Below are 14482 nucleotides of genomic sequence, written 5' to 3' on the forward strand. Positions count from 1 at the left end.
CATTAGACACTGATGATAGAAGACCATAAGAGTTGTGTGATGATATCAAGAACATCATGCAGAAAGAAAGCATAAAGGTCATTAAAAAGACAGAAAAAAAAGTAAAGACCAAAATGGATGTCAGAAGAGACTCTAAAATTTGCTCTTGTAGGTAAAGTGAGTAGAAGAATTGAAGAAGTAAAAGAACTGAACAGAAAATTTCTAAGGGCAGCTCAAGAAGACAAAGCCAAGCATTATTACAAAATGTGTAAAGACCTAGAGACACAAAACCAAAAGTCCATCTTAATTTGAATGAAAAATTCAAGACTTGAGTTGCCATATTGAAGGGATTCTATGGGATAAAATATTGAGTGATGCAAGAAGCATGAAAAGAAGATGGAATCCACCGTCACTGTATTAGAAAGAAATGGTGAATGTTTAACCATTTAAAGAGGTACCATATGATCAATAACTGATGGTATTGAAGGAAGGAGTCCAAGCTGTACTGAAGTCATTGGTGAAAAACACTCCTTTAATTGACAGAATACAAACTGAAATGTTTTTTTAAAAAACTGATGCAGTGCTGGAGGCACTCACTTGTCTATGCCAAGAAATTTGGAAGACCTGGCCAACCTATTGAAAGAAATCTGTTGTGTGCCCCTTCCAAAGAAAGGTAACTGAACAGAATGTGGAAATTATCCAACAACATCATTAATATCCCATGCAAGTAAAAATTTGCTGAGGTAATTAAAACATGGTTAAAGCAGTGTGTTGATAAGGAGCTGTCAGAAATTTAAGCTGGATTCACAAGACGTAGAGCAAAAGGTATAATTGCCGACATCAGATGGATCTTGGCTGAAAGCAGAAAATACCAGAAAGATGTTTGCTTGTGCTTTATTGACCATGCAAAGACATTTAATTGTAGATCATAACAAAGTATGGATAACATTGCAAAGAATGGGTATTCCAGAAAATTTCATTGTGCTCATGAGGAACCTGTACATAGACCAAGAGGCAATCATTTGAACAGAAAGAGGGAATGCTGAATGGTTTAAAATCAGGAAAGGTGTGTGACTGGGTTGTATTTCACCATTTTATTCAAACTGTATGATGAGCAGATAATCCTAGAAACTAGATTATATGAAGAAGAACATGACATCAAGATTGGAGGAAGACTTGTTAACAACCTGCGATACACAGATGATACAACCTTACTTACTGGAAGTGAAGAGTACTTAAAATTCTTGCTGACCAATATCAAAGATCATAGCCTTTAGTATGAATTGCACCTCAATGTAATGTATATAACAATCCTCACAACTGGACAATAAATAACACCATAGTTAAAGAGGAAACTATTGAAGTTGTCAAAGACTTCATTTTACTTGGATCCACTATCAACTCTCAAGGAAGCAGCAGTAAAGAAATCAAATGCCATACGTATTGCATTGGGTAAATCTGCTCCAAAAGACCTCTTTAATGTTTTAAAGAGCAAAGATTTCAGTTTGAAGACTAAGGTGAGCCTGATCCAATTTATGATATTTTCTTTCGCCACATATGCATTTGAAAGTTGTACAATGAATAAGAAACAACCATAGGAAAATTTATGTATTTTATTGGCATTTCCTCTCCTGAGTCAAAGAATATTAAAAGCATTATGGACTGCCAGAAGAGCAAAGAAAGATGTTTTGGAAGAAGTACATTCATACAGTCAGAATGTTCCTTAGAAGTGAGAATGGTGAAGCTTCATTTTTTATACTTTGGACAAGTTATCAGAGGTGACCAGTCCTTGGAGTAGTATATTATGCTTGGTAAAGTGGAGGGGCAACGAAAAAAAGGAAGAGCACCAACTAAATTGATTGACACAGTGGATCAAATACAGCAACAATTGGGAGACTGGCACAGGACTGCACAGTGTTTTGTTCTGTTAGGCGCTATTAGAGAGCACCAAAGGATAACAACAGCAGCAACTGCGTTTCCACTTTTATATTTAACTGTATATCCTAGAAATATATTGTTGTTGTTAAGTGCTGTCTAGTTGGTTCCGACTCATAGAGACCCTGTATAGGGTTTTCAAGGATCTGCTGAATAGTTTGAACCACCGACCTTGAGAGTTGGTTATATTATTATAACCGTATATACGGAGCCCTGGTGTGGCGCTGTGGATTAATGCATCAGACTGCGAAGTCATTTGAACTGCAAGGTCGGTGGTTCAAGGTCACTAGATGCTCTTTGGAAACCCTATACAAGGTCACTATGGGTCAGAATCGACTCGACGGCACTTAACAACAGCAACAACAATAATTTATATAATATATAGAACGTTAATCGGCTGTTTGAAGAACTTTACGGCAGCAATGCCCTTCCTCTGGAGCATTGTCTTTGCTCTAACCTGAATTTCATGGTGCCATTTACACAGACATTTTACCTAAATTCTTGGGGATAAAAGGCATTCTAGGGGGACACCGCCATTCAAAATGCCGGTGCCATAGCTACCAGAGTCAAAACAAGATTAAGCCACCACAGTATGTGGCATAGATGGTAAAGTGGCAGGCTATTAACCAGATAGTTGGTGGTTCAAATCTATTCAGAGATATCACAGAAGAAAGGTAGGGAGATCTGGTTCCAAAAAGTCACAGCCATTAGAACCCCATGGAGCATTCAGTTACATTGTGAACTACATAGGTTGCGATCAATCAGAATTAATTACGGTGAGAACTAGTTTGGTTTGATTTTGGTAAGAGAACATTTAGTTCACTTTTTAAAATGTTTTGAAAAGATCACATACATTTCAAATGAAACTCTTATTTTGAAACTTCCAGAGAATCATTGTCCAGACCACGACTGTTTTATTATACTTGTTATGCAAGACTCAAGAAATACAGCAGTCGTCAGAATTTCATACATTGTAGCTAAAATAGCTTCCTTTCCTGGGACAAGGATGTGCTGGGGCTGGTTGATCATTATTCAATTTTGATCAGAGCCTAAACCCTTTTCATTTATTATTATTTTTCCTAATTCTTATAGGGGTAGGTAGATAGTCCTAGTACCTACTCTATTTTCTATTTTTCTGTTTTTTTGAAACCAAAGACAAAGGATATGACTACAAATGACTTAGGGACTCTGGCCTTCTGAAGACAGAGAAAATTAAGTGGAAATAAAAGTTGTAGACTCTAAATAGGACTGTACTCATGTATCTGGCATTCTAATGGGTTATGTGGAGTCCTGATGTGGTGCTGTGGGCTAATGCTCCAGACTGCAAAGCCATTTGAACTGCAAGGTTGGCAGTTCAAGTTCACCAGCTGCTCCTTGGAAGCCCTATACAGGGTCGCTATGGGTCGCACTATGGGTCGGAATCGACTCGATGGCACTTAACAACAACAACAATGGGTTATGTGACCTTGAGCAAGTTATTTCACCTCTCTGGACATGGTTTTCCATACCAATCAGCAAGGTATTACTAGGTCCGCCCTATCATTTTAGCTTTTAAGTTTCTACATGATAATACTACAAATCTGCATCTATTAAATCTTTTGCAGTATGACTAAAAGATTATTCATTTGTTACAGAATTTTTTGATGCCTTCTGGCTTCCAGAATCTCAAGCTGCTGTGATGATAGCTTAAGAAGACTGCATGCTGTTCCCTCTAGATGCCAAGCCAGGCCCACTTAGAACCTCAGAACTCAATCTTTCATGGAGACCAGCTCCCAGCAGGAATGGTAGTAGAGGAAATTGGCACCCAGATGGTTCCTCCACGTGAAGTTGTCTTAGGATATGGGCCGATGCAAGAACACCTGGTAACCAGACTCGCCCTCTGTCAGTCATCCAGGGCAGGACAGCATGGCGAGCATTCGGAGGAGAAAGCTTTTGGCATCTTGCCTGTGCATCACAGCCACCATCTTTCTGCTTGTCACACTCCAGGTACCAAGAATTTAAGTTTTGTAGTCTTGATTCCTGGGCCTTTGCCACCTCCCCACATTTACCCCACTTTCTTAGAACTCCAAGTACTTTACTTTTTACCTATTTCTCAGGATCCCGGACATTTTTAACTGTCTAAAGCAAAGGAAGTACATTACTTCCAACTGTTTAAAATATGAAACAGATTTAGTGAATAGGTGTCAGGTAGCAACAAGCTAGGGAGATGGGGACTCAAGTTTGTGATTCTTGTAGATTTCCTGGTTCCAGAAGAACAAAGAAATAAAATTTATTGATTCTGTCTTGTTGGTTCTAAATTGGATGACTTCCTCAAAGTTCCGTATAGTTGTCACATCTGAAAAATGGCATTCTTGAAGAAGGAAGGACTATTCTGAGTACGATATGCCACTTTTAAAGGAAATGATACACATGGTATGTTTTTTTTTTTGAAACTGTAGAACTCACTCTAATGTTAATTTTGTATGCCTGCTGTGTGTGTTATATGTGTGTGTGAGTTACGAAGGTGTGTTGTATGTGAAAAATACAGCAGTCTATACTAAATGCAGAACAAAAACATGCTTTGCCATTCTTGACATATGCTAATGGAATTATAGGATCGCTATGAGTCATAACAATTACAACAGACATTTAGGGTTAATGAAATTAAACATTTCTTTAGTCTTCCCATTTATTCCTTTAAAGCAGTGTGGTACATTGAATTACTTAATATGGATGGCTCTTCTAGCTACAGTCTCTGTGACTCCCACACAATGATTGGCAGGACTGTGCAAATAAAGTGCTTGTGGTTCACCAAGGAGATTGGACAACTTGCTGCTAATGCAAATAAAACGTATGGAATCTGTTATGGTTCAGGTTATGTATCAACTTGACTGGGCCATGATTTTTAGTAGTTTGACAGTTATGGAATGATGTAGTCATCCTCTGTTTTGTTGTCTGATTAATTATTCTGTATTTTGTGATGTGTTGTAAATCCTAGTCTGTATGTTGTCTGTTATATTAATGAGGAAGCATTAGGGTGGGATGTGTCTTGAGTTATTGTCTTGCTAGATGTAAGACTCAAGTCATCACTCTTACCCCAATCACCACCTTACCACCCGGATTCAAGTCACAATCTTGTACTGTCTTGTTCATGTAAGGGTAGTTTCCTTGAGGGTATGATTTGTATCCAAAATGTATATGAATGCTCTGGCAAAGTTTCTTCTATTGCTCTGGATTCTCCATCTGGCTCATTATCATCTGACCTCTGGTTCTGGAGCCAACAGCCTATTGTCTGACCTAATTTACCAACTTTTGCAGCTATGTGAGCCAGCTGCCTGTTGCCTGGACTAATAAATAGGTTCATCAGCCTCTATAACCATGTGAGTCACGTGGTACTTCCGACCTGACATCTGACTCACAGACTGGGGACTTGTCAACCTCCACAATCTCATGATCCATTTCCTTGAAAATTTGCAAACTCTGTTAGATGTTGTGGTGAATTACGGAACCCAAATACAGAAGGGAGAGTACTTGAAGTTAGAGATGATGGTGTGCTACAGCAGCTTGGAAAAATTCTGCATTTGAGACATACAACCTCTACCTCATAAGAATCAACCAGCCTTGTGCTGATCCTTGTAAAAGAAATGATTAAATCAATCAGTTATCCTGGACTTCTTTCACTTATTTTAAGTTAAAATAAAAATTATACAGTGATAGAAAAATGATAGACATAAATTCAGGTATATTTTGCATCTATTGGAATACCAGCTGTCCATCTGAAAATCAAAATTTAAAGATTATTGATGTAAGTAGGTCATGCATTAGGTCTCATTTTTGCCATGGTGATGCAAGTTCAATCTCACCAGCCACTCCTCGGAAACGCTATACATGGTCTCTATGATTCAGAACTGACTTGGTGGCTCTTAACAACAACAACTGGTACATTGAATGATTCAATATTTACGTTGCTGCAGTGCCTTTTTTGTTGTTGTTTAACACGATAAGCACTGAACTGTGAAAGACAAGGTCTGTGGTTCGAGTCTATCAGTTGCTCTGTGGGAGAAGATGAAGACTCTCTGCTCCAGCAAAGATTTAGCCTCAGAAACCGCTATGAATCAGAACAGACTTGATGGCACTTAACAGCAATAGCAACATGCATACATGACCTATTCTGGTTTTACTGGTTTATAGGCTAGGCAGATAAAATAATCTTCTACCTGAGTTGGGTAAACCCAAAAGCCCAAACCTATTGCCATTGAGTAGACTCGGACTCATAGCTACCCTGTAGGACAGAACAGAGCTGCTCTTTAGGGTTCCCGAGACTGTAAATGTTCATTGCAGCAGACAGCCTCACCTTTCTCCTATGCAGTGGCTGGTGAGTTTGTGTTGGAGACCTTTAGGTTAGCACCCCAATGCTTAACCCACAGCACCACCTGAGTTCCTTTGAGTTGGGAAAAGGAAGGATTAATTAAAATGTCATGTCATGGATTGTATAACAGAAATGATTTGGTTAGCAACAATCTAAATATGAATCTCTGTTTTCCCCCAGTTAAGCTAAACATTATTTTCTGGAAGTAATTACTTATCTTAGGCTCACATTTAACTGTATTTTAAATATATGGTTTGTAAATTTTGGGGTGCATACTTTTGAATTTTGCTTGCTGTTATTAAAAAACATTTTATTGTGAATTGAGTCAAGGTTTACAGAGCAGATCTTCAGTTTTACGTTCAACAAATCTTATACTTTGATTCACCACAATGATTGCAATCCCCTCTACGTACCATAAGTTAACAGTATTTGTATTGCTGTTGTTAGGTGCTGTTGAGTTGGTTCTGATTCATAGTGACCCTAGATAGGGTTTCTGAGGAACAGCAGGTGAGTTTGAGCCTCCAACCTTGCTTTTCAAACCGACCTTTCAGTCCAGTGCATTATCCTTCAGTGCCACACCAGGACTTTACCTCTATTCATTTTAACTATCGCATTCTTCCTTGTGTCTCCCATTACCTTTGTTTTTCCTCTGCTAACCTTCCTCTTGTTGCATATTGCCTGCCCTGCCACCATGTTAACATGTGTCTGCCTTGTAGCCTGTGAATAACTTTCCCTCTCTTCCTGTAACCATCATAGAATATATTTTTTTAAATCAAGAAAACCTTTTCTTAATTTTTTACAACACTGGCATTATACAATATTTGTCCTATTGTGATTGACTAATTTATTCTAGGTTCATCCATATTGTGAAATGTTTAGCAGCTTCATCATTGTTCTTTAACACTGGGTTGTTTTTCATTGTGTCTGTGTACCAAAGTTTGCTTAATCATTCTTCTGTTGATTGGCACTTTTAAAAACATGTCTTTTGTAGATAGCATATTGAAGAATCCTGTTTTCTTACCCATTCTGCTACTCACTGTCTCTTGACTGGTACATTTATTCCATTGACATTCAGTATAATCATTGATTGATTTGCTAAGAGTCGGAACCAACTCGATAGCACTTAACAACAGCAGTGAATTGATTACTGTCATTTTGCTGCATGTTTTTTTGTGGTTCTACTGGTTTCTTTGTCCCACATAATTTTCTGTGCTGAATTCATTTTGTTTGTGAGTTTTCTTTTCCTTTTGGTTGTGTTAAAGTTTACTAAATCTTTCTGATATTCCTTCTTTTTATTTTGATGTGAAATTATATTGATTATTTTTGAAGTTACCTTTTAATTAATTTTTTTCCCATTTAAAACAGTTTTTTTTTTTAAATCTTGAAACCTACTTGACTTTCTTGCCATTTGAAACTTCTGTATCTACACTATTCTCTCTTTTTGTTTTGCAGTTGACTTCATTATAACTTTATGTCTCTGGCTCTCTCTTTTCATTCGCATAAGTTTGCTTTACTTTAAATACTTCTGTATCTGGAGTACTTGTGTGGTACTCTTGGATAAGCACTGGACTACTAACTTCTAGGTTGGCAGTTCAAACCCACTACTTGCTCCCTGGAAATCCTTTACAGGAATACGGTGAGTCGGAACTGACTTGACAGTATTTAAAAAAACCCAACATATCTGGAGTGAGTTCTGGGTCTCGTTGTCATGTATGTTAATCTGAGATTGTTGTTGGTTCTCTGTCTAAAGAACACCCTCTAATATTGTTTATAAAGTTGGTTTGGTTATTACACATTCTTTCAATTTCTGTTTCTCTGTAGTGCTGTGGGCTAATGCGTCAGACTGCAAAGCCCTTTGAACTGCAGGTTCGGTGGTTCAAGCTCACCAGCTGCTCCTTGGAAACCCTATACAGGGTCACTATGGGTCAGAATTGACTCAACGGCACTTAACAACAACAATTTGAGGGACAGCTTTGCTGGATATGTGATTCTTGGTTAGAAATTGTTTTCTTTTAGAGTTTCATATATGTTTTCCCATTGTATTCTGTTTTTTAAAGAGAGATAAAATCCTTTATTATTATTAGGAAGTCAACTACCAGAACACCTCATAGCATACAGACTGGTTTAACTGATGGTCAATGGTGGTAGTGGTTGTATGCCATTGAATTAGTTCTGACTCACATCAAGGCTGTAAAAATCCTTACTGGAGCAAAAGCCTCATCGTTCTCCTTAGGAGTGGCTAGTTGATTTGAACTGCTGACTTTGTGGTTAGCAGCTCAACCCACAGCCCGCTACACCACCAGAGCTCCTTTGACTCTTAATTACAAGCAATGTTTATATTAGTTTTCAGCAATCCTAATTAGTACAGCATATCAGTGGGCTATAATTCTGTCATTCTAACATTCACACTAAGTCACACGGTGCTCCATTAAACACATCAAAAGGACGAACATGGTTAGCTACCTTGTCCTTTTCAGAAGATATACAAACAGGGCTCCAAGTGAAGCTTGTTGTTAAGTGCTGTCGAGTTGGTTCTGACTTGCTGCGACCCTAAGTAGGGTTTCCAAGGAACAGCTGGTGGATTTGAACTGCCCACTTTGTGGCTCACAGTCTAGTGTTGATCCTACAGTGCCATACTAGGAGTTAACATTCTAATTTAAAATAGTTAAAGCATGTATCTGAGAAGTAGCCCTGGGCTGCTAAATTGTTAGCAACTGGGCATTGCTGACATTTCTTTTCTCTTGTAAAACAGACAGAAGGTGTTAAATAGAGCATTGGGTTTGCCAACTCCAGCCTCTTGGGATTCTTTTTTTTTTAAGGGATTCTTATAATATACAGGTGCTTCAGGGAGAGGCAAACTATTTCATTTCACACACATTAATCCATCCATTAGAACTGGGGGTGGGAGTAAAATCAGTCACCAGCACTTTCATCAGTGTTGCCAGACAGGTCAAGAGCAGACATCATGAATCAGACAGCTTGCTGGCAATTTTATCTGAACGTTTCTGCTGCTGCTTCTTATTCTTCAGAGCAGAGGTCAGAGCTTGGCCCTGGTACAGAGGGTCCGTTTCCATGATCCTCTGCAGCTCTGGGTGGCGGTCAACTCAGAAAACATCTTGGGACAGTGGTCAACACTGTGTTTAGCCCACCCCACTTGATGCATATTTGGATTGGTACAATAATCATTGAGATTGCCAATCTTATACCTGGAGGTTTTATTTTCAACGGCTTCTGCTATTTTCATCATCGGAGAATGGAGCCACTTCATCTCCATCTCGAGTGGGTCCATGTCACCCAACAGCTCATCAGACTCTCCAGTGGCCAGGCATTCTAACGTGTCTTCATTGGCCTGTTCAATGTCCTCAATGTCAAAGACCTCCATCATCTTCTTAACAATCTCAGCACTGAGATGAGTCGGTAAAGTGTGGGTCGGTGGTGGTAGTGTATAGAAGCTGATCTTTCCACTCACCCAGTCAGTCAGGATGGCTTTGGCTGCCTGTTCCTGACTGTATATGCCTCCCTTCTTCTTCTTTCCAAAACGGTTGGCTTTTGCAGTCAAAAAATGTTCAGTGGTCTGGAACCCAGAGATGCCATAATAGTTGGAAATCTCCTCCAGATTACAGCATTGCAAGATGGTCTCCACTGGGGTCACGGGATCTGATAGCTTCTGCACATGGATACAATTGCGTAGGATGGTGCCCACTTCTGATTTGGGTCCTGGGACAATGCCTGGAGCATCCAGCAACCTAATGAACTTGTCCAAGTAGACCTTCTGCATGAACTTGGTAACTCCAGGAATGGCTCCCACTCTGCAGACACTGTGGTTCAGGCTATTGATCAGGCTGCTCTTCCCGACATTGGGAAGGTCCACAATCCCCACACGGATGTGGGTGCGCACTTCACCAAGGTGACAATAGTTCCCCAGAATCCTCATGAAGTTTTCAGCACCAAAACAGGATTTGCTTTTCAGCAATGATTCAGAGGCCTGCTCCAGTGACACATTGCAGCAGTTCAGGTTTTTCATCTGATGCTGGGTACTGGCCTTGAACATAACAGTTGGCAGTTCATTCTGAAGGTAATCCAGCCACTTTGTGACAACTTCCATGGGTACCAGGTCAATTTTGTTCAAAACCAAGACCAGCTTCTTATTGCCACTGCCTGTAAGACAGCCTCCTCCATTTGGAAGCAGCAACAGCCTAAAGGGTCTCTGGCATCCAAGACTTCCAGAATCACATCAGAGTACTCCACAACATTATGGAACTCCTTATTTAAGCCTTCCTTGTGGCTTCATCATCCAGCTGAGGAAACACATTTAATTCCTGAAAAACTTCCTCCTTGTGCTCAAATGCTTCTTGGCATCTCATGACATTCTGACTGTACTTGATGGTCCTGTGTCTGTGTTTCTCTTGCTCCCGGGCAGCCTGCTGCTTCTCTGTCTTTTGCTCCACCCTCTTCTACTTTAATTCTCCCTCCCAGTTGGCATGACCATTGTAGTGAACAAGCTGGGAAGCCGAGGAAACTTTGCAGGCTGTTTTCTTCCTAATACTCTTTGTAGGCCTCTTGCCGCCTTTGGAAACTGGCTTTTTAATTTTTGTGTCTTAAGTTTCATCATGATGAGCAGCTTCAAAGTAGGTAGGTTCAAATCTGCTGGCTTCCTTCTTATGACGTGGACCCAAGTGAAGACCTTAGTAGAACGAGGTTGGCCGAGTTGTTGCGCTTAAACCCTTGGCCCCATTGTATTCTTGCCTGCATGGGTTCTGCTGGAAGAGCAGAGCTTAGTCCTATTGGTTCTCTTTTGAAGGTAACTTTTTGTATTTGCTGAGCTGCTTTCAGGATTCTTTCCTTGTCTTTGGTTTTGGAAAATTTAACTATAATATATCTTAGTGATTTTCTTTTGGGATCTATGCTGTTTAAAGTTTGTTCAACTTCTTGTATCCTTATCACCTTGCTTTTCATGGTGTTAGAGAAGTTTTCTTCCAACAACTCTTCAACAATTTTCTCTGCGCTTATTATGGTCTCTTGTTCTGGAATTTTGATCGCTCATAAGTTATTCCTCTTCATGTTGTCCCACATAACTCTTAGGCTTTCTTTGAATTTTTTTCAAAAAAATTTTTTTTTCTGATTGTTCTTTTAGCATACTAGTATTGAGAGATTTACCTTCAAGTTCACTAATTCAGGCTTCCACTGTTTTGAATCTACTCCTTTGCCCTTTCAATGTATAGTCTATTTCTGAAATCTTAGTATTAATCTTTTGGATTTTTAATTACAGGTTTTGTATTGTTCCAAATTTGCATTTGTCTTATCTGTTTGTTCCTGTTTGCTGAATTCTAAAGCTTTTTTCTGTGTACTCCTTGCTTTCCTCTATCTTTCTGTCAGTCCTCTGAAGTTACCTAAATATCATCTTTTGAATTCTTTTTCAGTTAGTTCCATTATTTTTTATTCCTCAGAAATGTTTCTCACCCCGCCCCTCATTTTAGTCATTTGTTTGAGCCATTGTTTCTTGTTTCTTTCTTTTTTTTTTTAAAGGTTTCTATTATGGATGGAGTGAAACTTTACAGGGCAGATCATCAGTTTTACGTTCAACAAATCATACACCTTGTTTCATTACAATGATTATAATCCCTTCCATGTACCATCAGTTAACAATATTTCTCTCTAGCCCTTTTTAAAAAAACAAACAAAAAACCACTCAGGCATATATAATAATTTACACCTCCAAAGGGCAGATTCTGCAAGTCGGCCTCCGAGGTGCCAGCACCAGTCCCTCTCTTCCCAAGAATCTAGAGTCCTCAGCCACTCCCCGTCTCCATGTCCCAATCTCTGCCTCCGTCTCTGGTGTCACTACTTCTCTGGATAAGGTCCCGCATTCCACTTGTGCTCTTCTACGTTGATGGTCCTAGGGCCCTCTGTTTCTGGACTGTAAGATTAACCACTCCCCTGTTTTTGTTACAAAACCTCTACCTTTACAATTGTGACAGTCACAATTAGTCATGATATCAGTCACTCACTATTGAATCATACGAATCTTATCCCCATCTCTTTTCACCAGACCCATCTAGACAAGATGAAAACTATTTAGTGGGAACTCTTTCTTCCCCTACACACTCTTAAACTCAACTCCCTCTTGAAACCTTGCAAGCCATTCACTTTGTGCCTTTATCACCCCCTAATTTAAGCAGTCAATGTCTAAAATTGGCAATAGCATTGATACTTGATGTGACTCCTTCCCTCTCTGTTGGTATTTAGAGTTATTACCTCCATGAGTATAGGTCAGGTTCATCAAATTGTAGCAATTTACCCTTGTTTCCTTTATCAAAAAATTTTTTTCTTCTTAAATCTTCCTCTGGTTGAGTTTTGATTTATCAAGAGATTTATCAAGCCTTCAAGGCTGGGTCAAATGGGTACTGTCTGCAAGTTTGGGTGTTCTTGTGCATACCCCATCACTTCATATCAGCTGGATGCTTCACTCTCAGCTCTAGCCCTCTGTGGCTATGTCCTTGTCCATGAGCTCAGGTGTCCCTAGGTTTTACCACACTTTGGAGCAACCAGGCCTTCCTCTTCTCTCTCTCATCTTCAGGTCAAAGGGAGTCAATGGACCATGGTTGAACTCAGCCCGTTTCTTCATTGCTGCCTTTCCCCCTCTTCCACTTACCAGTAGATCAATGTGGTTGTCAGTAAGCTTACATGCCTGCTCATGTGTTCCCCCTTGAGTTTCAGTCTTAGAGGGGAGTTTGATGGCTTCCTGGCAAACAGTTTGCTTGTTCTTGTAGTAGCCAGTCATGGTGACATTTTTGTTTTGGGTGTTTCCTGATAATCTTTCTTTGAAGATGTGTCTTCTGTTGCTCTAACTGTTCCAGGCTGGTCTGCTTGTTCTTTCTAGTGGAAATGTCCCATCTCATAAGGTTCTGGATGGGACTCAGGACTCCACTTAAGGTCCTATACTCTGCAAAGGCTCTGCAAGAGGCCTATATCACTGGGCAAGTTCTAGAACCCCTTTTAGGTATTCCAATCAGTTATAGGCTGAAGACAGACTTACAAGTTTTCTGTAATCATGTTTCCCAACATTTCTTTCTATCCCACTCAAGTGTCTGTTTTACAGTAGTAAGCAATGGAAACCAATATTCATGAGTCAGTCAAGCATCTTAGTATTATTTCCCCTCTTCAAACTATGCTTAAATCTCTGTATCACAGATCCCTGTTGTTCCAAGTTTGAACATGCATCACTATTTATCTCTGTCCCATTTAGGCCATGCAAACCTGTCTCAGTGTTCCCTATCTATCTTGTTCTTCCACCTCCTCCCCCTTCTTGTATTGCCTTCCCCAACATCCGAACTAAATCCCCAACCCCAACCTCACCGTTGTGGTTACCTTATATTCCATTAATTCTTCTCTCCATTTAAGACAGTCTATTTTATTCTGTAATCTACCTGACCTTCTCACCACTCGGATCTCTGTTCCTCTGTGTTTACCTTCTTTCACATTGTAATAGTTTGATCATAGACTGACCTCCCAAATCCTCTGTTCTTATAATTTTATTCTGTTCTTGAGTCTTCCATTTGTCGATTGAGTTCAGGGTGATGCTTCCACGTATGTCGGTCTCTGGTTGTTGTCTGTTCTTGTTGGTTACCAGTCCACAGAACTTCTTTTAGGATGTTTTTCATTGCAGGGTTGTCTTGGAAAAAAATCCCTTAGTGTTTGTTTATTCTGGAATGTTTTGGTTACACCATCATATTTGATGTATTGCTCATTACTGGTGATTAGAATGAAAAGGTTGAGAGCAAAGAGGAAGGACCAGTAGTTGGAAAATATTGCCTTGGTGATAGAAATGATGATGGAGAACAAATGGTAGATTTCTGCAAGACAAATGATTTGTTTATTTCAAATACCTTCTTTAGACAGCATACATATGGACCTCACCAGATGGAACACATAGAAATCAAATTGATTGCATCTGTGGAAAGAGAAGATGGAAAAGCTCCATATCATCAGTGAAAACAAGGCCAGAAGCAGACTGTAGAACAGACCATCAATTATTCATATGCAAATTCAAACTGAAGCTGAAGAAAATGAAAACAAGTCCACGAGAGCCAAAATATGACCTTGAATTTATTCCACCTGAATTTAGAGATCATCTGAAGAACAGATTTAATACATTAAACACTAAAGACTGAACACCAGAAGAGTTGTGGGATGATATCAAGAACATCATATGTGAAGAGA

The 14482-nt window shown here is 39.5% G+C and overlaps 1 protein-coding gene and 1 pseudogene across 1 annotated transcript in view; one reads left to right on the forward strand and one right to left on the reverse strand.

Moving 5' to 3' along the window:
- The first annotated feature begins 3819 nt into the window (after positions 1 to 3819).
- Positions 3820 to 14482, forward strand: part of LOC102842704 (alpha-(1,3)-fucosyltransferase 10-like) — a 156268-nt gene continuing 145605 nt past the window's right edge. The window contains exon 1 of the mRNA XM_006860000.1: positions 3820 to 3900. Coding sequence (XP_006860062.1) covers positions 3820 to 3900 — 81 coding nt within the window. The remainder of the gene's footprint in view (positions 3901 to 14482) is intronic.
- On the reverse strand, positions 9176 to 11218 carry LOC102822931 (annotated as a pseudogene).

This window comes from Chrysochloris asiatica, unplaced genomic scaffold (genome assembly GCF_000296735.1).
Source record: "Chrysochloris asiatica unplaced genomic scaffold, ChrAsi1.0 scaffold00035, whole genome shotgun sequence".
Taxonomy (NCBI): domain Eukaryota; kingdom Metazoa; phylum Chordata; class Mammalia; order Afrosoricida; family Chrysochloridae; genus Chrysochloris; species Chrysochloris asiatica.